Consider the following 26,310-nt stretch of genomic DNA (forward strand, 5'->3'; position numbering starts at 1 on the left):
TCCTGACAAGCCTCACCTCCAGCCTCCCCCAGAAACCCATTTAATCCCTGGCCTGGCCCCTAAGCTCTTCTGTCTTCAGGTTTGGCTTTAATCTTGTCTCTGGGAAGGACTTTGAACTCCTGTTGTTTGTCTTTGGCTCTGTCTCCTTTTTTTTTTTTTTTTTTTTGCTTCTATCTGAGCTCTCTGGTTGGACCTTGGGGCTGCTTTGTCACTTGGGATTGTCCATGGACACTTTTTGGAGTGACACTCAGGGGTGACACTGCTGCTGAGGACACTGCCTGCTGTCACCCTTGGCTTCCCACTTCCCTTTTTTTGGAGAGAGCTGCTGGCTCCTGCTGCTCCTTGACCTCCCCAAAGAAATCCTCCCCAAGGGCTCTCCATCTTCATTCCCATTTGGCCTGCTAAAATCTGGAAGGTTTTGGGAAGTCTTTAGAAAATTAATTCCTTGCCTGTGCTCCTGTGCTTGGTGTGAGGAGCTACAGCTCTGACTCAGAAGCTCCTTGTGTCTGTGCCACTTACACAGATCCCAGCTATGGGAGGAAGAGCAAACAACCCCCCCTAAAAAAACCCTAAAGGATGGGATTTTTATACAGATCTTTCATGTAAAATAACGAAATGATTGGAATTGTTTGTGGAAATAGTAAGAAATGTTCCTTGTGCTTTCCCATCTCCAAGAAACGGGTTTGTAACACATCTTGGTCTGTTCCCCCCCCTGGGGAAAAATATAAAATAAAATAAAAACCAACAAAAAACCCCATTTCAGCTTGGTCAAAGTGCTGTGTGAGTGGGAGGAATAACTATGGTTCCTTCTGTCTCTTTCTATTTCCAGTCTGTATAAAATTAACCCTCTTCTCCTGGCTCAGAAGAATAAATTCCTCCTCTTGAGGCTGCATTGATGCTGTGTTGCACACTGGGAGCTAAAATATTCCTTTGCAGGAGGCTGCTCGTCTCCCTGGTCTTCTGAGAAAGTCTCCTGGATTCCTGTGAATTCCTCAGTTTGAGCAGTCTCAGAATTACAGCTATTAATGAAGCAACTCTTAGCTATCAGTGTTCAAATACACAACTGCTGAAATTCAAAGCATGCACGATGAAGAAATTACAGGCAAACCTCCCCTTGCATCCCCAGCAGTGGTTTCTCTAACCCTTCAGGGTTCTTGGAGCTAGGTGAGAAAGAACCTGGAAAGCCCATGTAGAATAATCATCAACTAACTGGCCCTCCAACAAAATGTGGAGCCAATGAAGTAGCCAGTCCAGGGACAAGTTGAAAATTAACTACCTGCTTAGCTCCACCTCTCCAACCAGGAGAGTGCCCTCATTTTTTTTTTATAAATAGGCCTAGAGACCCCTCAGTTATCTTCAAGCTGCAAATACCCAGGACTTTTTTCCTCTCTGGAAAGCTCCTCTGGCTGCTGGACAAACTGAAGGTTTTGAATGCCAAGGTGACAGCAATGAACAGTGTGAAGGCAAATACCCTGGTGCATTTATACAAGCAGCTGAAAAGTATCTGGAGTCCCCCAGCAGTGCCTGCAAGACTCTGCACCCTGGCTGCCTGCACTCAAAAAAATCGGAATAATGCACGTAAGTGTGTTTGATTTTCTCAAAATGGGCCTGGCTGCCTGCAGAAGGGAGATGCAGAGCTCCAGAGACAACAAAACGTTGCTGCTCACTCCTCTTTGTCAAAGAGGGAAATCTGAGAGTGTGGCTGAAGGATTGGAGAAAAGAGAGTGAATGGAATGACAGAAAGTGGAGACAGAAATATGGTATTGAATTGGGTTATTTACCTCTGTGTGCAGGGTGAAAAACCTGTTCTGTTCTCATTTCTGCTGGGTCAGTGATATTGGGTCATTTTTCACTTGTAGGAACCAGTCTGTACAGGAAGGTAATTTTAAATTTTGACCTGCAAAGTTTTGCCTGATTTCAATGAAAACAGTGTTCATAAGTGTAACTCTGAGAGCATTTAGCTCCAATTCATTCTGAATCCCTTGGAATTTAATAGGCAATGCAATGTTTCATTCTGAAAAGGAGCCCTACGGAAGTACAAACCACAAAACCCTCCAAATGTGTAGGAGAACTCCATTGAATCCCTTCCTGAGATGCAGGACACTGCTGGGAGATGTCAGAGATTTAGTTATTTAAAATACTGATTAACTTATCTTCAAGTAAAACGAGGCCAGACAGAGCCTGTGTGTCTGCTTGTCTGTGTGCAGATAATGTCAGCTGGGACAACAGTAATGAGTCATTTTTCTGACTTTTAGGAAATCCTTCTGTTTCCCATGTTTTTTCTCTGTAAATGTATCCAGCTTACTAAGTTTTCCCAAAGAACAGACAGATGCCTCCTTGAATAATCAGCTATGATTCCCTTCTGTTTGAAATATCAAATGAAAAATATTGCATTTAACTGATGAGAAAAAGGCTGATTTTGTGGCAGATATAAACCAAAGTAGAATGGAGACAGGCACAAAGCTTTGTTTATATTGAAAGCTAGAGGAAATATGCAGTAAATTTCAGGGTTTAGGAGCTCTATACTTGTAAATGCAGTTTTGAAGATGATGCCAAAATATTTTCTGTCACCGAGTGACTAACATTAAAAAAAAAAAACAAAACAAAAAACCAAATAACAGTAGATCAGCTGCTAAGGACAGCCAGACAGCCAGTATAAATCAAGACCTTCCACTAAAAAAGTGATGAGACCCATGAATCAGCAGCACAGACCCCCTGACCACAGTTCCTGATTCTTTTACTTGTTCTGTACCAATATATCCCAAAACTTTATGGCCTGTAGGACTAAAAGCTAAAGTGTGACATTTCTGTTTCACCAGTGAAACTGCAGCTCTAGGAAAACCATTTGAAATTGTTCAGTCAAGTAAGAAGGTAACCTGAAGAGCAGCAGCAATCTCTACATCTCCCCATGTGATGGAAAAATTAATTATCTTCTGATTACCCCTGGCCTACCAGATCCCAGTGAGGAGCTGAATGATGCCATCATTTTTTCCTGTGGCCATGGGGAACTGTACTGAGAAACAAAACCTCACTTCCTGGTGACAACCATTCCAGGGTGAGATCAAGGCTGTTCCATCACCAGGCTCCATCACTTTTCTACCACTGCTATCTAACTATTTTTACCCCTTTTTCTTTTAAGGCAGATGCTATTTATTACTCAGATCTTTCACTGCTCCATGACATTCATGCAGGAAATGCCAAAACAAACGGATTGAGGCAGGCACTATCTTTGGAAAAGCTGGTTTCAGCTGCCAGTAAATAGAGCCTGGCTCTGAACAAACCAGCCTGTGGGTTCCTCCATCTGGAGTCTGCACCCCCTGCACAACCAGGCAAGCAAAGCAAAAAGCACATCCCATTCAATTTTACTCTTCCCAGCTGACAACCCCAACAGTTGCTTCAGTTTGCTGATCAAAGAAACATTAAAATTGTAATGCTGATCTCTTAGGTAATGTCTTGTGCACCATTTACCTGGCCTTAGGTCTCTTATCATAGAATCATAGAATCATAGAATTAGCTGGGTTGGAAGGGACCTCAGAGATCATCAAGTCCAACCCTTGATCCACTCCCACTGCAGTTACCAGCCCATGGCACTGAGTGCCACATCCAGGCTCTTTTTAAATGTCTCCAGGGATGGAGAATCCACCACCTCACCAGGCAGCCCATTCCATTGCCTGATCACCCTCTCCGTAAAAAAATTCTTTCTGATATCCAGCCTAAATCTCCCCTGGCACAACTTAAGACTGTGTCCTCTTGTCTTGCTGAGAGTTGCCTGGGAAAAGAGCCCAACCCCCCCCTGGCTCCAACCTCCTTTCAGGGAGTTGGAGAGAGTGATGAGGTCTCCCCTGAGCCTCCTCTTCTCCAGCCTCAACACCCCCAGCTCCCTCAGCCCTTCCTCACAGGACTTGTGCTGGATCCCTTCCCAGCCTCCTTGCTCTTCTCTGGACCTGCTCCAGCACCTCAATCTCCTTCCTGAGCTGAGGGGCCCAGAACTGGACACAGTACTCGAGGTGTGGCCTCACCAGGGCTGAGCACAGGGCTTTCTCCCCTCACCTTATCCCCCCCCCAGAAGTCTCTCCCCAGGCTGGGTGCTGATGCTTTCCCCTTCCCTTCACCCAGACACTTGCTGGGAGGACCCAGGTGAAACAACTCTTGCCCCCTTTTGATACCTCTCCTCTTGAGACTGAGATTCTGGCCTCAACGGGACAAACTTCTCCCAGATGTTGGACTGAGCTTTATTTTTACTAAAGGCTTTTCTTTAAAAAAAGAGATGAAGTGACTCTTCCCCATGTTTCCCAGTGGGTTAGATGAATCCTCCCTTCTTTTTTATGTATATATTTTAAAAAAAGAAAAAAAAAAAAGTAATTTAAAGCTTGCCCTTGTGGTAGTTCAAGGGGTTTCTATATTGATTAGCAATGGTTGCTAAGGACAAGAATGTAGTGGTGTAGAAAGGGATTTTTTTTTAGTTGAGATTTCAGAGCCAAAGCTCTTCCCACCTCCCACCTCGTCCTTTGAGAGTGGACTTGAGGTGATATTTTAAAGAAAAAAAAGAAAAAAACCTTTTTTTTTAATTAAAAAAAAAGAAAAGAATTCTATATTATTTTATTTTAATAATAATGTTATTATATTATTAATATCAATACTATAAATATATTAATATTTATTATATTAATATAAATTATTAATATATTATCATATATTTAATATATTATATTATATATAATTTATAATGTATTATATTTACTATAAATATAATAATATTAATATTAAAATTAAGCCTTAATATTAAGGCTGCCACTTCCCAGAGCCTTCTCTGCATCCCTCTTGTGCCCCCACAAGAACAGAAGCATTTGTCTGCAATTCCTTGGGAAAGAACTGTAGGAACGTTGCTGAGAACCATGGCAGACAGATAAAAAATTGCTGGAGGTGCTTTTCATAGGGATTTTAAGTCTGTGGGGTATATCCTCACTCTAGGAAATATTACCGACCTGAGTGGCTTTTTGCTTTCTTATCCTTTTTAGAAACGGCAAGAAAATCAGAATCCTTCACGTTTGTTGGGTTTTGGTTTGGTTTTTCTAAGCCCTGTGTATGTGGAGCAGTGAGACCCAATCCAGGTGTGCCACCTCCAGGGCTGCACATACAACTGCAGCAACCACACAAATTCTCCAGGAGAGATTTTCCAAGCCCTTCCCAAGCCGAGATCCTAAGCCTGCATTCATCATTTTAGCAAACGTTTTTATACAGAAAAGATAAAGCCTCTGTTTGCTTTGCCTTGCCAACTGGAATTACCTTCTCCTTATCTGGCCACAGCCTTAGCCACTGCCTTCCCCTCCAGGCTCCTATCTCAGCCAAACATTCTGGAGGCAGAGAAAAGCTCAGCATTTCATAGAATGGGCTGGGTTGGAAGGGACCTCAGAGATCATCAAGTCCAACCCTTGATCCACTCCCCCCGTGGTTCCCAGCCCATGGCACTGAGTGCCACATCCAGGCTCTTTGGAAATATCTCCAGGGATGGAGAATCCACCCCTTCCCTGGGCAGCCCATTCCAATGCCTGATCACCCTCTCCAGAAAGAAATTCTTTCTCATGTCCAACCTAAACCTCCCCTGGCACAACTTGAGACCTCTTGTGCCCTCTTGTCTTGCTGAGAGTTGCCTGGGAGCAGAGCCCAACCCCCCCCTGGCTCCAACCTCCTTTCAGGGAGTTGGAGAGAGTGATGAGGTCTCCCCTGAGCCTCCTCTTCTCCAGCCTCAACACCCCCAGCTCCCTCAGCCCTTCCTCACAGGACTTGTGCTGGATCCCTTCCCAGCCTCCTTGCTCTTCTCTGGACCTGCTCCAGCACCTCAATCTCCTTCCTGAGCTGAGGGGCCCAGAACTGGACACAGGACTCAAGCTGTGGCCTCCCCAGGGCTGAGCACAGGGGCAGAATCCCTTCCCTGGACCTGCTGGCCACGCTGTTCCTGAGCCAGCCCAGGATGCCATTGGCCTTCTTGGCCACCTGGGCACACTGCTGCCTCCTCTTCAGCTTCCTGCCAATCCAGACTCCCAGCTCCCTTTCTGCCACTCTGTGCCCAGCCTGGAGCTCCCCAGGGGGTTCTTGTGGCCAAAGTGCAGGACCCGGCACTTGGAATGTTGAACCTCATCCCCTTGGGATCAGCCCAACTCTCCAGTCTGTCCAGGTCCCTCTGCAGAGCCCTCCTGCCTTCCAGCTGATCCACACTCCCCCCAGCTTGGTGTCACCTGCAGATTTGCTGATTTCTCTCTCTGCTCCTGCTTCCCCATTGAGCTTCGAGTTCTCTGCCAGTTACCTCCGTTTGATAAAAAGCACTGGGCTGTTTATCAATAACCTGACCTACATCTCATTCCAAACCTGACATAAATTCAACCCGACTTTCAGCACCCCGTCACCATGGGACCTCAGCCAACCAGCACTGGTATCCTCCAAAATCTTGATCCATGTAAGAAAGCTTCAATGTAATCAACTTCTGGATTTCCCCAGTAATATTCAATCCAACTGGCTGAAGCAGAGCCGTGGCCCTTTGAAGTTTAAATGGTTCTTGATTGAGTTTCAGTAAGAGGCTGGGGTTTATTTTTCTGATGCAGGATGTGCTGCTATGGCAAGCATCCCTTCTCAGCTTAGGAAAAAATGTATTTCCTTCAAGCAGGTGGGGTTTCTCAACTCTTCCCACCATTCTGTCCTCTCTCTTTTACTTCAGAGCCCAGTGAAGTTTGTTTCAAAGTCCATCTATAAAAAATCAAAGTGCTTTATTCAACAGGTCATTTTTTTTTCTTTCCTTTTTAAAGATTAAAACCTTAAATATTAAAATCAACTGAAGCTGACTTATTTTGCCCCTCGGTCTTACTTGAAAACAACCTGAATTAACTTACATAATTTTCCTACTCATTTTGTAACCCATATGTGAGAACAGTCTCCTCCTCAGGATACTTAAACGGAATTTAAAAATGAAATATTGAAAAAAAAGTTTTGTCTCCTTAAATCAAGTTTGCAAGAGTCTAAACTGGCAGTAAATCCCTTTATTTAATGAGTTTATTCTGGATTTTTACCACAGAAGTCACCTTCAAAATATTTTCTTGGAAACAATGTTATTAATTATGGTAATCCCACAATATATACAATCTGTATTTTCATTTGGATATTGACTCTCATGGAAACGTTTTTGATACTTATATCGATGTAAAGCTAAATCTTTAACTATTACTCCAGACAGACCTGTTCAAGCATCCACAGCCACAATTAATTGTTCAAAACTATTCAAAAGTTTGGGACTGTTTGGGTGGCTCTATACATGTTCTTCAGCTGGCAAAGGTAGGGAAAAAAAAAACCACACTGCAAATATAAAAACCAACCAAAGGCTATAAAATTAAATGAAGCATCACTGTGTCTGTCTGGAAGGTTTTAAAACAGCAAAATAAATCAAGCCCAGATTAGGTCTGGCTGTGGCAGATCTCTCCTCACAGATGTCTCACATCTTGTCCATGCTTGGTTTATTCCAGAATTTACTGTAACTGTTCTGACAGCCTCAGAGATATGCAGGTGACAAAGGGAAACAAGAGGCCAGACCCTTCCATATATAAATGAGACACACAGAAAGCACAGGGGGTAAACTGCATGCTAGCTGAATTCTCAGGGTTTTGGTTTCTTTTTTTTTTTTTTTTGTTTTGTTTTGTTTTGTTTTGTCTTGTTTTTTCTTTTTTTTTTTTTTTTCTTTTTTTTTACCTGTGAAAACAAACCTAGTAGATGAGATTTCTCTTTCTTCCCACAGTTTCTGTATCCCTTGAACTCATCCAGAAAGCCACCTGCCAGACTTCTGGTAGTGATGTTCCCTATACACAGAAACCACCCTCAGCTCAGGAAGGAGAGAGAGCACAGCCCAAACCTCCCAGGTGGTCCAGAAACATAACAATTTGGGGAAAACCATGAGAACAAGGGATACATTATCATTCTGGCTGCTGCTCTTGCATAAACCCCCATGGCTAGCTGTGACGTGGCCAAGGAATGGTCCAGAAAGTAAGATTTTGGCTACACTAGGAGCTGGGAACAAGGTTTAGGGTTTATGTTGCTTTTTGCACAGGCAGTTTTTGCCTTTCTGTCTGCAGTTTCCAAAATAAACCATCTCTCTGCTACTGAGCTTGCATTTTGGAGGCTTCCCTTCAACTCCTTAGAAAAAGTTTTGGGTTTTTTTATTTTTAATGCTAAAGTTTTACCAAAATCTATCCTCAGTAAGAAACAAGATGTGCATGTAAACCTGGATGCAGATCCTGTGACTGATTCAGAAGGGAAACAAAAGTGTCACAGGTCAAAGTTACTCCTTTTCACTTTTACACCTCAATAGCCTGTTGGTTCCAAAAACCTGTGCCATAAAAACTTTTCTCTGGGTGTGCAGCTCAGCCCACAAGCACTGACTCATTCTGCTCAGCTGAGCAGCTCTATAATAAAAATGATGTTTTCAAAACCTTGCAGGATCAAATCCTTAAATAGCTTCACAAAGTTTGGTCCCCTTAATGCCACAGTGTAAAGCAGTGGAGTCTTTTTTTTCTTTTCAGTTGTTTTTAGCATACAAAAAAAGCAGTAGTTGCACAGAAACTGGGTCATTAAACTGTGATTAAGCCTGAATTAATAATTGTGTTTATGGGTAGCAGCTGTTTTCCATTTCATCAAGTACCTATCTTTTCTTTTTTAAGTTACAGGAAGCTGCATGTTGAGAATAGTAAGTTAACCATCCTGGAAAATACTGTGAGTCAAACCAAGAATTCATTGTGCTTGCAATTGAATTGTGCTACACAGAAAAAGGCTGTGCTTTAAAGACAGCATAACCTGGCAGGGAGGAGCTGAAATGAAATTAAAACCCAGTTTCACATATTAAGATCACTCTGTTTGGACATCTCCCCACAACCTGCTCTCTGATCATGGAGCCACTCAAAGCAAAGCACTTACCAGATTTCAACCTCCTCTTACTCAACTCAGGAGTCCTCCAAATATGTTGTATTGGGAGTGCAATGGCAGCTCCTTAGGCAGTGATGTAAACTACAACAAGTGCTTCTTGGGTGGCTGGAGCCAGGTATTGGTCTTGTCTCCCTTTCAGTAAAACATTCTCAACACTCCATCAGGTTCCTCATGAAAATTCAGAAGCACTCACCCTAACAAGATTAAAAATCCCAAAAGGTAAAATCATAGAATCCTAGAATCCTGGAATGGGCTGGGTTGGAAGGGACCTCAGAGCTCATCAAGTCCAACCCTTGCTCCACTCCCCCCGTGGTTCCCAGCCCATGGCACTGAGTGCCACATCCAGGCTCTTTGGAAATATCTCCAGGGATGGAGAATCCACCCCTTCCCTGGGCAGCCCATTCCAATGTCTGATCACCCTCTCCAGAAAGAAATTCTTTCTCATGTCCAACCTAAACCTCCCCTGGCACAACTTGAGACCTCTTGTGCCCTCTTGTCTTGCTGAGAGTTGCCTGGGAGCAGAGCCCAACCCCCCCCTGGCTCCAACCTCCTTTCAGGGAGTTGGAGAGAGTGATGAGGTCTCCCCTGAGCCTCCTCTTCTCCAGCCTCAACACCCCCAGCTCCCTCAGCCCTTCCTCACAGGACTTGTGCTGGATCCCTTCCCAGCCTCCTTGCTCTTCTCTGGACCTGCTCCAGCACCTCAATCTCCTTCCTGAGCTGAGGGGCCCAGAACTGGACACAGGACTCAAGCTGTGGCCTCCCCAGGGCTGAGCACAGGGGCAGAATCCCTTCAATAATCTTAAGGGAATAACCAAGCACTTTGATTCAAAAGGATGGCAAGGTGAAGGCCAGGAGTTGGTGTTCTGCTCCAACAGACCCAGCAAAATCTGGGACACTCACTTCATCTTTGGGGTTTCACTGATGCTGTCAGCCTCCTACAGACTTCTCTTTTTGCTCCGTGTTCCTGCTGGGAGCTGTAACACAGAGAAGGTGTAAGGAATAACCAGTTTATCCAGGCCTGCCCCAAGCACTTGCTGAATTTCCCCTGGGGTGGATCTCTTTTGCCCTCCAGCCTTTGGGCCAGCTGCAGTGGGCTAAAGAAGCCACGATGTTAATTTCTCCCCAATTTTCCGTGTGCAGTCTGGGGACAAGGACCTTGCTGTACCCAGGGCCACCTCTCTGTGTTATAAATGACTGAGACTCAATGTTCTTGATGATCTCTGAGGTCCCTTCCAACCCAGCCAAATTCTATGATTCTGTGATTCTGTTAATGGTTTAATGAATTAATAAAATTGAAATCGCAATGAGCAAAACAGTGCTGGGTGCATGGGGAGTTTCTGCAATTTCAATTTTATTCAAAATTTTTATTCAATTTTCAAGTTTTATTAATTCATTAAACCATTAACAGAATATTAATCTCGGTCATTTATAACATGTGGGAGAGGGATGGAGCTCCAGCTTCAGCTGGGAGAACCTCAAACCTCCTGCTAGAGCAGAGCCAGAGGATCACGACTAATTAGCCAAGAATAAACGCTAATTCCCTGCGGGATGTGAGCAAGCCCTGCCGCTCTGGCCCTGAGAGGGAATGCGTTTTGGGGGCGTCAGGCAGAGGGGAAATGGCGAACGCGCACCCACCGCGGTCACTTTGTCACTTTGTCAGAGGGTAAAACGCCGGCAGAACCCACCCTGCACAAAACCCCAAGGAAAAAGCTCCGGGCCGGGCACCGCCTCGCTTCTGGCACGGAAACCACCCGCACCCCCGAGGGAGCCATGGCAGAGGGGGGGCCGGGCCGGAAGGGGCCGTGCCGAACCGGGCCGGGCCGGGCTGGGCGGTGTCGCCCGTCGGTTTCTCCGAGTCCCTCCAGCAGGGATGATGCTGCTGCTGTTCCGCAGGGCTTTGGGGGCCGCTGCCTCACGGAGGGGGACGCGACGGTGCAGCCTGGGAGCCTGCTGCTCATACCGCCTGCGGGATGCCCGTGAGTGCTGCCCCTGCCCTCGGTGGGGGAGAACCTTCCCTCGGGGGTGGGGGGAGCCCCTGCCCTCGGTGGGGGAGTCCTCTCCCTTGGGGGTGGGAGAGCCGCTTCCCTCGGAGGGGGACGGGGGGAAAGCCCCTTCCCTCGGGGGGGGAGCCCCTTCCTTCCGGGTGGGGGTAAAGCCCCTTCCCTCTTTGGGGGGGGAGACCCCTCCCTCTTTGGGGGGGGAGAGCCCCTTCCCTCTTGGGGGCAGCCGCTTCCCTCTTGGGGGGAGAGCCCCTTCCCTCGGGGTGCAGGGGGAACCCCTTCCCTCTTGGGGGGAGTCCTCTCCCTCGGGGGTGGGAGAGCCGCTTCCCTCGGGGGGGGACGACAGCCCCTTCCCTCTTGGGGGGAGCCGCTTCCCTCGGGATGCGGGGGGAACCTCTTCCCTCGGGCTGGGGGGAAAGCCCCTTCCCTCCTGGGGGGAGCCGCTTCCCTCGGGAGGGAGGTTGGGGGGGAGCAGAGCCCCTTCCCTCCTGGGGGGGAGTCCTCTCCGTCGGGGGTGGGAGAGCCGCTTCCCTCAGGGGGGGACGACAGCCCCTTCCCTCTCGGGGAGAGCCGCTTCCCTCGGGGTGGGGGGGAAGCCCCTTCCCTCCGGGGGATCGTCTGGGGTCAGGTTCCCCCTGAGGCCGGGTCTGCCCTCACCTCTTGAGGCGAGCAGCTCCCTCCCCACTGCCCAGAGCCCTCTCCACCCCCCCATCCCGGCTCATTGCCCCCCGGTTCCGAGGCAGCCTCGCTGCCCCCCTGCCCTTCCTCGGCCCGCCCGGCTGAGGCTTGGTTTGGGCAGCGTCCCTCCGTCCCTTCCAGCCCCTTGGGTTCGAGGGAGCTGCCGGGGCCATGGGAAGTTTGTGTAGAGAGAGGCGGGGATGCCGGGTTCAGTCCGGTTCGGTCCGTGACAGTTCCCCCGCTGAAGCATCGGGAAAATGGTCGGGAGAAGGAGAGGGAGCTGTGGCACTTCTGGAGGGCGTTTTACTCGCCCGCGTGTGGCGGTGGCATTGCGCGGGCTGCGGAGAGTTTGCCCCTTGCTGCGGAAACTTGAGGGGGAAGGGTGTTCAGCTGCCCTTGGTGTGAGAGGCTTGTTAAAAGATTTAATTTAATTTTTCCGTTTTTTTCCAAGCAGTTGTGTCTAATGAAGCAGCCGGTAAGGCAGCGCTTCGGGACTCTTGTGGCTTTGGGATAAAAAAAAAAAAACTTTTCTGGGGGTTGTGTGTGTCATGGGGATATCAGGTGAACAAGACCTGTGCCCACACGGGTCTCAGGTCTGTTTTTTGGCAATATACAGCCCCGTGGAGACTATTTGTGTGTCTGCCCTACCCACACTTTGGGTAGAGTTTGAGATGCCCACGCTGAGCCCAAAATTGGTGGCTGAGGTTTAGGTCTCGGCTGGCTGAAGTAGACTTGGTCAGTATTGGTGTGGGTGTTCCAGGAGCACTACACCCTGAGAGTTGTTGTAACCCCAAAGCACACGTGGGTGAAAGATGGGCACCTTCAAGAGAAGCTCTTTGCTTCACAGTGGGATTTATCCTCTCTCTGCTGCAATCCGATGCCAGTCGGTGGTACTGGTGTGTTGGAAATCTGAAGTGGTGTTCTGAGCCTCTGGAAAATCCATAAAACAGAAGCCTCCTTAAAATAATTTTGTACTGAAGGGAAAACATTTTCCTGACAAATAAGAGGGCAGGATTTCTTCAAGGAGCGTTTTGCTAATGCATAAATTTATCAATACTGGTTTCAGTCAAGTCAGTGCTCTTCCCTGGGTAGCTTTGAGTCATGCAACTGGAATGTATTATTTTTTTTTTTCTACTTCCCTGTGCATCAGCTGACTTGAATTAGCTTTTGGAGCCAATATGCCAAAGCATCCTCTCTTGCCAAAAAGTTCTGCAGTATTTAGTTGTAAGTTCTGTATTGTGCACTAGAGCCTGACTCTCTTCATCTTCCAGTGCATCCACTTTGGCAGAGTCCACTTACAATTCCTGGGGGCACCCGGCAGTCTCCAATCAATATCCAGTGGAGAGACAGTGTTTATGACCCCTTCCTGAAGCCTCTGAAAATCAGCTATGACCCCAAAACGTGTCTTCACATTTGGAACAATGGATATTCATTCCTGGTTGAGTTTGATGATTCTACTGATAGATCAAGTAAGTAAGCAAAACTCAGAAAAAAATCTTTTTCAAAGTCATATTAATGCTGAGAGAGGAGAAATATTGGCATGATGTAAAATCTCAGGACCAGTGTTAAAAATGAATGTACAGCAGAACACTTGAGCTAAACAGAGATTTACAGGGGTGGGGATTGTAATGTCTATGTTGGCCTCCCTTTTACTTAAATGTAATTATTGCCATGGACATTGTGCAGAAATCCTCTGTTATAGGTTGAAACTTAATCTAATTGCACAAGTTTAATGCCCTGCCTTTTGTTCAGGTCTTGTAATATCCCAGCTTTGTCTCTGAGTCAGCCCAGTCATACATATAGGTGTCTGCTTAATCCTAAATGAGATTCCATCATTCCACTTCATTTCTGCAATCTGCCACTTACCTCTTTTGTGGTTTTTACAGTTGTATGTAATGCCTTTGAAATAATCAGCAGCAAAACTACTTTTAGTTGGAAAGCATATATACTTAATAAGCTTTTGAAGAATTAAATAATATTTTGCTGCTGCCACAGGGAGCAGGTGCATGCGTGCTTGTTGCTGTAGTAGAAGCAAAAATAAAATAATGAAAAGTAAAATAAAGTAAAATCCAGTTATGCCTTCCAGGAATTGGTCGTAAATAACCACACTGACCTGAAAATCTAATTTTAAAAGAAATGCTCAATAGACTGTAGTGACTTAAAATCAAGAGACTGTAACCAAATTCCAGATTTCCTGGTTTTGGTACATATAAAGAAGGCATTTTGTAAGGGCAGGTAAACTGGGAGCAGCTGGTCAGGATGCTGTGAAGCAGCTGATTCAGGTCAATTACTCAGCTTGTCCTGGAGGGAAAAATTGAGGGACCCTGGGCAAGTTTGAACCTATTTGATTAATAAATGTTTAAGATGTCTGGCTTATGAGAGATGCTGGATCTTCATGCAGGATTTAGTAATGTTCTTGGGAAGGAAACTTTCAGCACGTTAAACTTTATAACTTTCAGCTTTTAACTTTATAAACTTTATAACATTCAGCTTTATAACTTTGGTTGATCTTTGTCAAGATATTGGTGAGGCAATGCAGTAAAAATGGCAGTGGTGGGATGCATGGAGCCTTCAGGGGCTGGTATGGTGTTTCAGGGAGGTTTTAGGGTGTTAGTTTCCTACCAGGGAATATTCCTGCCCTTGTTCATTTCAGAGCCAGGGTAGGCAATGAAACCAAGAAGTGGTGCCTCTGTTTTTACAGTACAAATTGCTGTGGTGTTAGGTGGGCCTAGAGGACAGACTAATTACTTACTCATCAGTGATTTTAACTTACTAACTTTGGTTTTGCTTTTAACTTACCAGTCCTTGGCTTTACACAGCCACACCCTGCTATCTGTTGCAGACACTTCCTCAGAAGTGTAATGGGTAACAAAATAATTTTTTTTTTTTTTCTGCAAGAGCTGATGTAATGGAGGGGAGTTGCTTGCAGGAGGTTAAGAAATACACAGCATTTAAATACCCAGGGACAATTTTTGTGCTGGAATTAGGGGCTGCTGGCCTTTCAGAGTGCATCACAGCTCTGAAGGATCTTACCTGCTTTATCTGTGAGGCTGAGCACCTCAGGTCCATCTTTAAGTGGGAGCATCCTTGCTGCCTCTTTTTGAGTGGCTGCCTTTTTGTCATCATCCTCTTCCTCAAATGAATTAATTTTTTAATGCTGGTGGCTTTAAAAGTCCACTGTCAGGGCTCCAAAATTATAGAGAAACAACAGATCACAGGATGTTGCTGTATAAAAGGCCAGGTTTTCAAGTGTCTGACTCTCCTCCACCTTTCTCTCTTTACCGTTGCTATTTCTGCTTTTTCTTCCTGCCAGCTTCTGTCTAATAACAGTAGAAACCCAGAGAAGGAAGCTAATGAATAAACAAAGCAAAAAAAGCAACAAAATTGAAGCAGAAGAGGAAAAAGACAGAAGGAAACGTGCACCCAGGATAGACAGAAATGCTTAATCCTGAGATGAGGCAGAACAAGACTTGGTCAAAAGATGCAAGTAGTGCTTCCGTGGGGTGTTTGCTAATGAGCAGAGCAGGAGGAAGAAGAAAGAGGGTGTGGGGAAGGTAGGTACAGCCCCGGGTGCTCTCTGTGTGCATGGGTGCCATCTGCTGCTAGGAAATGAGGCTGAAACACAGCTAGCTACAATAAGAGGCTGATTTGCTGGGTTTGGTTTGGTTTTTTTTTATCCCCTCTGGTGTTTGTTAGAGTGCCTTTCAACTTCTGTTTTGTTTTGAAATTATTGAGATTTTTTCGTAATTGTCCAGAGAGAGAAATCCCAGAATTTCTTGTAAAGGGGCTGTAAATTCCTGCTTGTTTCCTGCTGCTTTCTGGAGTCCACTGTAGGGACTTGATTTTCCACATCTGTGTGCCTTGTACCTAACTTTACTGAAGAGAGAAATTCACAAGTGAATGTGATGATTATCATGAGTGTAGTCACCTGTGGGTTTGCACCATCACATCATAAAGAATGGATAATGTTAGAACACAGAAACTTTAGTTCTGAAAGAACTGGCCCTGAGGGGCCAGATCTTCATCCTATCCCTGAAAGTTTCATTTCTCCATCATGATTATTTTAGTGATGGTCAGTAATGCATTTATGCTAAGAGCTCAGGAGCAGTGATAAAATTATTTAGCTGTCAATTTGCATAGCCTGCTTTAGCTTGCTCTTTTATCACAAGCAGGTCTGTCTAGTATTTCAAAACTGCTGGCTGGCCTTCAGGAGAAAAAAAAAAAAAAAAAAAAAAAAAGGCAAGAAAAGCTCTTAATGCCTCTCATTATTTTCTCTTAGCATTAAGGTGATTAACTTCTTTTCAAAAGTAATTTTGGGATTATGTCCTTCATACTGTAGCTTGCTGTAGAATTTAACTGTGATGTACAGTTAAGTAAAAATCAGAAAATGCATCTCTACACCACATATTTGTTGTTAGTCACTTGGAAGTAATTGTGCTCTCTCCTTCACCAGCTGGCACGATGTGGTCGTTAGCAAGAAGATGTTGCAGGATGTTCCTGCTTCAGTTAGGAGGAAATGAGTAAAAACCAACACTACACAGAAAACTAGGCCTAGACTTTTTCATTCGTGAGTTTGCAAAATGATGAGTTCAGAAATCAGGAGAGCAGGCTGAGAATTTCCCCCCTCTCATGGCTAAAAGCTGCCTTAAACCTTCCAGAAAATCAGAAGCTTGTCCATAGGCAAACTCTATATTCAGGTGCTCTGTGCAGTGGAGCCTGAACAGTTTGCAGGAGACACAATATTGGGGCATTTCTGGCTGTGCAGGAAATATTTCAACATTGGTTATGCAGTCCTGAAAGCTCTGCTGAAACAGAATGTTGGGATTTTTGTAATTTTAAAGAAAAAAGGAGTAGAATATTTGAGACAAAGTGTTGATTTTTTTTTTTTTTCTGACAAAACTGGACTTTCAAAGGCTTTGTGTTGTCATGGGGTATTTCAGTATGTTTCAGAGACACTGAAGCTTTGCTGGTGTGTCATTTAATAAAGATATTTGTTGCTTTGTTATACAAGTTTGCTCTGTTAAGGCAGTTCTCCTGTGCCTGCTCAAAGAGGAGGTCATAGAACATACCATGTAATCACCATGTTTGCCAAACTTGATGGCATTTGGAAAAAAAACAATAATTCCCTTGAGTGGGAGGTGGATGAGGATTCTATTTAACTTTTCACCTGCAATTTGATACAGATGACTCAGACTGCAGGGAAAAAGTTTGTGTTTGCTTGAACAATTTTGTCACAGCAAAGTGAATTGGCAAAGTAGCCAAACAACATGGGCCTGTTTCAGTTGAGATAGTTACTGCTTTCTTCCTTGGGCAGACTTATTTCAAGCAGGATCTTTTTGTGCCTAAATCACGTTGATTAATGTGTGTCTTGTTTTGTTTTTTAGTCATCGTTGGAGGTCCCTTGGAAAACCAGTACAGGCTGAAGCAGTTCCACTTCCATTGGGGAGCTATAAATGAGTGGGGCTCAGAGCACACAGTTGACAGTAAATTTTACCCAGCAGAGGTATGAGATTAAAATACTGAACAGTACAAATACTTGTGGTGCTTGGAGGATAGGTCTCAGGCTGCCTGGGACTGTGCTGTATGCTAGAAAACTCCCAATATGAGGAATTGCAGTTTGCTGTCAAGGATCAGACATGGTAGGTGCCACAGCTCATCTACCATTATACTCATAAATTTATATCCAGTCTGTTTGCTGGAGAAGAACAATGTTAAAATTGAAAATTGGTTGCATTACTGAAACTTTCAGTAATGTTTTCTTCTCCCTGGGTTTCCCCAGGCTTGTCCCCTGGACAAGCCAATGGCAGGCAGCAAATTATCATTACTGTTCCAGCTCTGGATGGAATGGCACAACTCTGCTTGTCCTTCCTTCTTTTAAATGGAAAAAGGGTGAGACAGAAAGCAGACTGAGAGTATGACCAAGTCCCAGCTAATCTGATGCAGGTCAGGTGGACAGCAAACACTGAGGTAAAAGTGAAGCTCAGGTCTTGATTAAAAATAAAAAAAATTAAGGGCTTTACTTGTGAGCTGCAGTAAGCAGAGCAGATGATCTGTAGGGTTTCTTTCCCTGGGAGTATGATGAATGCACTGCATCTCAGCTCCTGTCTCTAGTGCACCTCCAAATCTCCCAATCCTTATTGCTTTAAAATAACTTTATTATTACTGCACACTTGCAGAAAAACAAAGCACGTGCTGAACGCTCTTTTAAAATTATTTAAAGAGAAAATGAAGATCATTTAATTCCCACACCTGTGCCTGCAACTAAAGAAACCTCTTTACCTTGTATGCAATAACTGCCTTGTGTATGTGAGCCCAGAGCTCTGGCTACTGTTAGAAAGTTCATTTCTGTTATCAGCAATTTGTTGTGTGTTTCTGAAGTCATTAGAATAATGTACAGCAGAGTCCTGTGGTAATACAGTGGTTATCATGATCTCTTGATATTCTGCTTTCAACTTGTAAGCAATTATTGAACTGCTTATGATTAAATAACTACTGAGGCAGAAAGAGTTGGTGAAAAGGATGGAGCTATGGGGAGAAATGCAGAGGAAGTGTCTCAGAAAGTGTGACAGATATAAACACAGTTATATGCCAGAGGTGGAGAAAAGCAATAATGTTTATTTTTATGGAGATTTTTATCTCCTGTTAACGTGTTCATAATGATGCCTGCCTGCTTGGCAAGCTGTTTAATAGCTTTATTTATTTACTATGAACTTTTTAATGCACAAAGCCCCTCAGTGGATTGCTTGGATTGGACTGTGAGCAGTGCAGAGAAGCTTCTGGTCTGTGCATGGAATTTTTCCTCAATGTTCCCTGTTAGGAGATGGAAGTGTCCTCCAGTTCCAGGCAGACTGAGCTTTGTCTTCTGCACTGAACTAGCAGTGCTATAATCAGTCTCCCACAGACAAAATTCCTTTCATACGTCTGAAATGCAACTTGTTGTTCTTTGGCTTTTATTTTTAAAAAGACAAAAAATAAAAATAATTTTAAAAATGGGGGGGGCGGGGGGAAGTATCATTATTTTTCCATAACATTTTTGGCCCAGTTTTTGTAGTGTGTGATGCCCGAGGGAGTTCACTGCAGTGTCTCAAATTGCCAAAGATCAAACAGTAGCAGAGATCAAATGTCAGGTTTCTTGGTACCATTTCTGTGCTCTCCTCATGTCTTGATTTCTCATTCATTTATTGTGTTGCAGTTACATTTAGTACACTGGAATGCTGTTGCCTACCCAACTTTTGAAGAAGCAGTGATGGAAGGTGATGGCCTGGCTGTCATTGGAGTGTTTCTGAAGGTAATTCCACTTGGCTGTAACAAACTGGAATGATGCCTTTTAATCTCCTTTTTTAAAAGCTGATTTAGGGCAAAATACCCCTAGAATGTTATTGTTTAGAAAAAAAATACTAATTAAGGTAGAGAAGTAGAATGTCAGCTTCATGATTGTCTAACTCCCACCTGTGTTCTGCAGCTTGGAGCACACCATGAGGGGCTGCAGACCCTGGTTGATGCCTTGCCAGCAGTTAAGCACAAGGTAAGAGTTTTTTAGCGTCCCCCCAGTTATCATAATTAGTGCAGTCATTCAGCATGAAGAGTACTTTGGGAACAGGAAAACACTAATAAACCCTTTTCCCTTAAGTGTCAGTAGGATTAGTTTGATTATTGTTTAACTAGAAGGAGCTTTATCTGCTGTGTAAAGTGGTTGTGTATTTCTTTGGGGATTAAGACTTTCTGATTTTTCTCTGATTTGTGAGGAGGAGATTATTGTTTAGTGGTTGTTTATTGTTTTAAAAAAACATTGTAAATTATTCTGCTAGAAGGATGGAACTTTTTTCCTTAGCTGATTCCTGACTTCTGCCAGGAGAGGGAGTGCTGTGCTCAGGAGCAGCTCAGGCTTCTCCAGGTGCCTCTTACTTTTTCTAAGTAAAAGAAAATACCCAGAAAATACCAATTCTGTCGGCTTGTGAGCACATCCAGTGGAAGTCGCTGTGCCACTACTCATTGCAGTAAGGATTTTTTTTTTTATCCAAATAAAACAAATATTTATGGCAGTGCAGTGTAAACTCTGCCAGATAAATGCCAAGCAAGTCAGCTCAGTGCCAAAACAGACCTGTAAAAATCTGTGAATATGCACCCATTATGAGAATGTATTGTTTTACAGCATATGAATTTGAAGGAAACTAAAGTCAAGATAAATTTTTTTTTATTAAAAAAAAAAAAAGTGGAACCAAGTATTGTGCTCATTAAGATGCATGTGGGCTGCCCTGACAAGGATCTTGTTTCCAAAGGGTGTCAGTCACTTGATTTAAAACATGTGAAAACTTTTGCCAGCATTGTTAATGACTTCAGTACCAGACCCTGAGCAATATCACCTTGATTAGGGGGAGAGGAAGGTCAGGTTATACCCATTTTGATTTCTTTGCACCTTCCCAGCTCACATGATGGGTGAAAGATCCCATCTAGAATCTCTTGTCCAACTCTCTCTTTTTGAAAAGGGTCCTGCAATATTTTTCCTTCTCAGTGGAGAACTTACAAAGGCTGTGTAAGGAAAAACATTATATTCTTTTCCTGCATATGCTGGAAATACCTCAGGAATAAAAGGTTTGTGTAGGAAATCGTGGGCTCTGAAGGTCCCTCCTGCTGTCTGGGATCTCCCTTGTGTGACTGCAGGTTCTGCAGACATGAGTATTTCACATGGTTTAAGGAAAATTTCAATCCTCTTCCTTCTCCCTGCTGCCTAAGCTCACACAGTAAAAAGTAAAAGCACTATTGTTTGCACTCTGTGAAGTAGATCTGGCAGAACTACCTGAACTTATTCCAGCATTTATTTTTTTCTTTCTTTTTCCTGTTTCCTTCTAGCTCCCACAAAGACACAGTTGGTCCTTGGCACTTCTTGTTTCTTCTGCACTCAACTTCTCATGGCTTGTGGGGACAGCAAACATATTTAAATTTTGTCTACTCACGAGATGCCTCTTGTGCTTCCACCCCAGATGACCAATTTTGTACAAGTTTATAGAGTTTAAATCATTACTTCATGTAGATATTTATTAACATTCACAATACCTAATTTTGAATTTGCTTAGCTAACACCTACAGTATTTAATTTCATTGTAAAGATGTTATTAATTTAAAATACTTTTTTTTTTTTTTTTTTTTGGGCTTCAGGACACAATTATTGAGTTTGATGTCTTCGATCCTTCCTGTTTGTTACCTTCATGCCCTGATTATTGGACCTATGCTGGCTCTTTGACTACTCCCCCACTTACTGAATCAGTCACCTGGATTATTAAGAAGCAGCCAATAGAGGTTGATGAGAATCAGGTAAATCTCATGCTTCCCTTTCAACTCAGACCATCCCTGCTGCCTGTCTGCTGGTGTGGAAGGGAAAATGCTGCTTAAAAAAAAAGTAAAAAAAAAAAAAAAATGTAGCTGCTTACCAGTGGCAGCAATTCCCTATGAACACACAGCTGCTTCACACTCTATTTGTTTGGGGACTGATTCTGATATTAATAATTATTATTAATTATTAATATTTCTGATTATTAATAACAGGCATTGTTGGAAGACTGCAGACCTAGGCAGTAAGCAGTTAAAAGGCTTCCCCAGCTTTCCAGTAGAGCTTTATCTTGATCTGTGCTAAACAATGCCTTATGCTGCAAGCTGCTCCTTGAAAACTTCCAAGGTTGTTTATCAGAACCATGGATAATTTCACCAGGATGCAGCCAGACTTGTGGTAGGGAGGGAGGAGAAAAGGCAGATTGAGTGAAATTCCAAACTGGACTTTTTCTGCCTTTTCTTGAGCTTGCAGAGGCTGCAAGGGCTCATTCTCTGTTCTTCCCTGGGGGTACAGAAGGGATGTGGGGTGGCTTTGAGTTCTTCACATCCCCTTCTGATGGGGAGAGATAAAAGGACTATCCATTGGGGTTTTGCCTGTGCCTCTGTAAGCATGTTTACTCTCTGTTTGGCTGCACTGTCCTTGAATGTCTTTTTTTTTTTTTTTAATTCCCCTTAAAGGGCAAAGGTTTCAGCAAATGTTTGCGTTCCAGGAGTTATTTCAAGTGGAGGACTTAGTGGTCAATAGTCTCTTCTGACACGACTCCAAACTTTTCACCATTTGCCCTCAACTGCTTGTAACTTGAATACTCCATGTTTAATGTGATGTTATTTCTTGGTAGAGGTAGGACAAGTAGAAAATGGTCTGAAGGGGGACTTGCTGGAATTGTTTAGGACATGGTTGCAAGGAAAGTGAAAAATCAGTAACCCCTAAATCAACCACTTTGGTGTAAGAGGCACTGAAAATTTGATCCATTGTCCCTGGGTTTTGAGGCTTTGATTAATAGTGAAGTACAAGTCCAACAACATAAGGCAAAATACTTTTTTATTTATTTTTTTTATTTATTTAAATCAAACTCTGGCATGGATTGAGTCCATCTAGAAAGTCATGCTCCAAACAAACACTGCAGAACAGGCATAGGTGTGATCTTGAATGTTTTAGTTTACATAAAGGAACAGGGCAGAAAGCACTGAAAGCTGTTAACAGAGCAGAGAGAACTTCACAGTGTGTCATTCTTCTTTTCAAATGAAACTTTGTATTTTTTTTTTTTTTTCCCTTGGCTCTCCATCACTCCTTTTGTTTTATGGCACAGAAAACCTCAGAGCTGACTTAACATTGTAATGCCCTTGTGAGCATTACAAGCTGATCTGCCACATACTTTATTTTAATCTCCAGTTATAAACCACTCAGAACAACAGCTATGTAGACTGTTGGTTGTGGAGGTCCCCCCTTTTCTGGGGGGCAGCATATGCAAGTCTGCATCAGACCCCAGAGCTGCAGGGAGGGTGTAAATTCAGGAGGCTGGAGAGACACATGGAAAGGGAGCAGATGTCCCAGTGTTCCGGATGGAATCGGTTCTGTCCCACACCACAGTTAAGATTTATTTTGCCTAAAGGTGGCAGGTGACTGACAAATTCATCTCTGCACTGAGATGGGTGATGGTGTAACCTTTACCAGCAGGTGACAGAGAAGTACCAGAGGTTTGTGCTGCAGTTCCTCAATGCAAATGTCACGGTGCCTTTGATTTATTTTTTTTTATTTTTTTCCGAGCGCGAATGGTTGCGTTTTGTCCTGAACCCCAACAACTCTCCAGTTTGTAATGTCACAAAACTGGACGTTTCTCATTCTCAGCTGGAGGCATTTCGGATGCTGCTCTTTACTTCAGATGGGGAAGAAGAGAAGAGAATGGTGGACAACTTCCGTCCTCTTCAGCCTTTAATGAACCGAACCGTCCGCTCCTCCTTCCAGAGCAGTCGCCTCTTGAATCCTGAAGTACAGCCCCAGGACCATGCTGAGCACATCAGGCCATAGATGGGCTGAGAAAAGTCAGTCTAGAGCTGCAATACCTGGATGTGACTGATTGTTGTTATTTTTTCAGTGTTTTTCCTCTTCCTGCAGTGTGTGTGCCGTGCAGTTTCCCAGCCAGCCAGTTTTGGTTCTTCCGAGTGCCATTTGTCCTTCTGGGGGAAAGCTGTGTCTTTTTTTTTTTTTTTTTAGGAAGTAAACAATATTAACTCTTAAATTTACATCCTATAAAGCCTGTTGGATCAGTAGGGATTTTTTTTGGACAGCTAGAGGAAAAATAAGGGCAGGAGATCTCTTTCCCCTTCCTCTTTTCTGAATTGTTCTGTCTCTTCAAATGTTCTTTCAGTGACTTGCATGACTTAATAATCCCAGCTTAAAAATATGTTATCAGGCATCTAGTTTGAAGAAGTGAAAATTTTAATACTGCTTAGATCCTTTTGTGGAGTTGTTTTAGAGGTCTGCAAAGCAAACCAGCTTCTCTAGTCATCTATGCAGTGACAGCTGATCTTCCTTTTTTCTTGGTGCTTAGGATGATGATGAGAGAAGGGAAAAAATTACTTAGAGAATTTAATATCTTTCCATCTATTGACTGCGTGATCCATGTGTGTGGATGTCACCAAATGTCCACTCTTAACTACATCACAAGCCAGGAGACTTTTCCTAAAACATTATAACAAGTTGTAGAAGCTTTAACTTTGTCAGCTTCCCTTCTTTTACATGAATGATGTGTCAAGAGAAGAGAGCAGAATAGGGTTCAGCACTATCTCAAGACTGACAAACAAATAGTGTGAAAATGTCCAATTGATCCCAGGAAATTGATGACAGCAAAGGGAAGCAAAATTAAATAAGTCTCTGCTAGTCCTCTGAGTGGGGTTTTGGGGGAAAAAAAAGCAAGCACTAAAAACCCAACAATTTCTGAAACTTAAACCTCTGCTGTGAGAGTATGGACCAAATAGAGCATTCAGACAGTTGAAAGATTTGTATTTATTTTTTAAATAACTCGTAGAGCACCAGTGCACTGTCTTAAAAGTTTTGCCTTAAGATGTACTTTTCTAATAAAGAGTTCTCTAGCTTCAGAACAACTGGGGACCAGGTTGTATTAAAGCACCTTATGAAGTGGTGGAAATTTCTTTGTGGACCAGACAAAATTGTTGTGTGAGGTGCCAGATGAGGAGCCTTATCCTAGAGTTACAGTCCACTTGCCATGAGTATTATCTACCTCTCAAGCATACTACTACCAGCCATAATTCCTCTCAAGCACCTTCCTCACTGGCTTTTTTTGTGCTTTACTGTGTGCCTGTGCATGAAATTAATGTGCCTAATGCAGAGCCAGATTTTCTGAGGAGGAGCAAGTCTGTCTGTGAACTCCCATGGCCCTGATTGATTGTATTGGAGGAGCTTTGTAGGAGAACAGATGTGACTTGGGCTGCAAAGTCACTGATTGCTGCTCTGATTCAGCACAAGTGATGCCAGGACACCAGCTTGTCACTGCTGAATTCAGAATGTTAGAAACAATATCTTTGTTCTTTTAATTTTTAATTCAGATGTTTAATTTAAAAGCACTTTAATTTTTTTTTTTTTTTTTTTTTGAGTGGCCCATATGATTTTAAGGTTTTTTAATATTCCTGTTTAGGCAATTAAGTGCCCAGATCCTGCCTGTGCTTCTTGAGTAGCTCTGCCTCAGGCTGCTGTTATGCTGCAATAATTGTGCCTTTTTTTCCCTTGGCAGCTTGAAATGTTCCCACTTAACCTTAAGGTGACTCTGGGGTAAATATGTGGAAAATCTCTCTTCCATCCCAGTGCTGTATGCATCTCTTTGCTGTGTAGTTTATTCAATATGGTAGTGTGTGCATCTACTGCACTGATTGTTTAAAATATCTGGAGACAGGGTCAACGTAGCAACAATTCACTGTGCTACAAAAATTAAGCTTTGCAGGGATTTTCTGTTACTTTGCTGGTTTTTAAGTTGCATTTACAGGTTACTTGGTGTATTAGCACCTCTGGTTTCCTTAGGCAGCATCTCAGTTGCAGGGCAGATTGTTGTTGAAATGGGTGGTCTGGAAATGAGCAGAAAGGGGATTTTGGGGTTGTTTTAACTTTCCTGTTGCACATGACTGTGTTTGCCTTGCAAAAGCAAACGTCAAGAAAAAGTTTGTGTGTTTGCACATGTGTGTAAAGCAGCAGATGGGATGTGTTTTGCCTTTATTCTCCCAGCTGTGTGGAGGGGAGGAAATGATTGCTGGACAAGAGCTAATATTTGTTAGAATTTTGCACAGCTAAGTTAAACTCTGTTGGAAAGGTGTCTGCATTAGGAACCTTTAGGCTCTTCCCTTGCATGGTACAATTCCAAAGGCTCAAAGCACACATTTATATATTTGACCTTGCACAGCAGTCACTTCTGTTGCTTAACACTGTTCTGGGAGGTGTTCCTGTGGCAATAAGTACTAGGAATTAAAGAGTGGAATAGAAATACCCCTGAGGACAGCTTATTGAAACAGGGGTGGAAGGTTTTGGAGCATAAATCTGCTTTTGTGTTGGTCTGACTTCCAGCTGCCTTTCAGTATTTCTCTTAAACACTGCCCTGATCAGAAGTCTTCTTCTTGGGGACTTCATTCATGGTTGGAATGACTTCATTTGGGTGTTTGATTCCAGACCCTAGGATTGGGTGTTTGTTTCATTTGAGCCATATTCCTACATTCCAGAACTTGCACACAGGTACAGAACAACACACAGACCTGACCAGGCTGTTGTTGTCTCCTCTCATGGGTGGATTGTGGTGGTATTTTCACTGCCTCTCTGATGGGAGTCCATCTCTTGGCTTTGAAAGCTGTAGAAATGGAGAGTGTTTTGATCTCCAAAATCTGGGTTTTAGGGTACTGGAATTGTACATGTTTTACTTCTGAAGAAGGGTCCCTTCTTCTGCTTGACTTCATATCAATAGTATTTGCCTTAAAACTTGAATGCCTTAACTTGTATTTCTTGGCACATCTTTGCTTGTTCTCAGTGCCTCTTGGTTTTGTGGCAGTTATTACATTGTGTATTTTAATGTACATTATCATCATAATTTACTGAAATAATTATCCTTCAGGACAACATATGTAACAAGGAATGCTTTTGGTTTTCATAGGATCCAGACCTTTCCCCCCAGTTTTTACCTGATGTAAAGAACCTTCTAGCTGCTGTATTTTAAACTGTCAAATCAGTGTGCAACTATGTAATAAAGAAACAGAGAAACCTGTGTGTGCTTCTCATTCTCTAATTAAGCTCTCCCAGTTTTCTGTCAAGAAAATAATGCAATTCCTCCTGGAGAATGAACCAGTT

General features: G+C 43.5%; 1 protein-coding gene across 4 annotated transcripts; it reads left to right on the forward strand.

Annotated features, from left to right (window-relative positions):
- Nucleotides 1-1,290: 1,290 nt before the first annotated feature.
- On the forward strand, nucleotides 1,291-26,221 carry CA5A (carbonic anhydrase 5A). 4 transcript variants are annotated; one of them, XR_011728374.1, is made up of 8 exons: nucleotides 1,314-1,578; nucleotides 12,911-13,108; nucleotides 17,024-17,142; nucleotides 18,832-18,927; nucleotides 19,102-19,164; nucleotides 20,796-20,951; nucleotides 22,816-23,049; nucleotides 24,323-26,221. XR_011728374.1 is itself a non-coding variant. In XM_071756554.1 (7 exons), the coding sequence occupies exons 1-7, from the start codon at nucleotides 1,449-1,451 to the stop codon at nucleotides 22,993-22,995; spliced, it is 942 nt and encodes a 313-aa protein (XP_071612655.1). In that variant the 5' UTR covers nucleotides 1,291-1,448; the 3' UTR covers nucleotides 22,996-26,221. The 4 variants fall into 4 exon arrangements, 3 of the variants coding, with proteins under 3 accessions (XP_071612655.1, XP_071612657.1, XP_071612656.1); XM_071756554.1 differs by having other exon boundaries at nucleotides 1,291-1,578; nucleotides 22,816-26,221; XM_071756555.1 differs by lacking the exon at nucleotides 1,314-1,578 and adding an exon at nucleotides 10,798-10,937 and having other exon boundaries at nucleotides 22,816-26,221.
- Nucleotides 26,222-26,310: the final 89 nt, after the last annotated feature.

The sequence above is a fragment of the Heliangelus exortis genome, chromosome 13 (genome assembly GCF_036169615.1).
Source record: "Heliangelus exortis chromosome 13, bHelExo1.hap1, whole genome shotgun sequence".
Lineage (NCBI taxonomy): Eukaryota > Metazoa > Chordata > Aves > Apodiformes > Trochilidae > Heliangelus > Heliangelus exortis.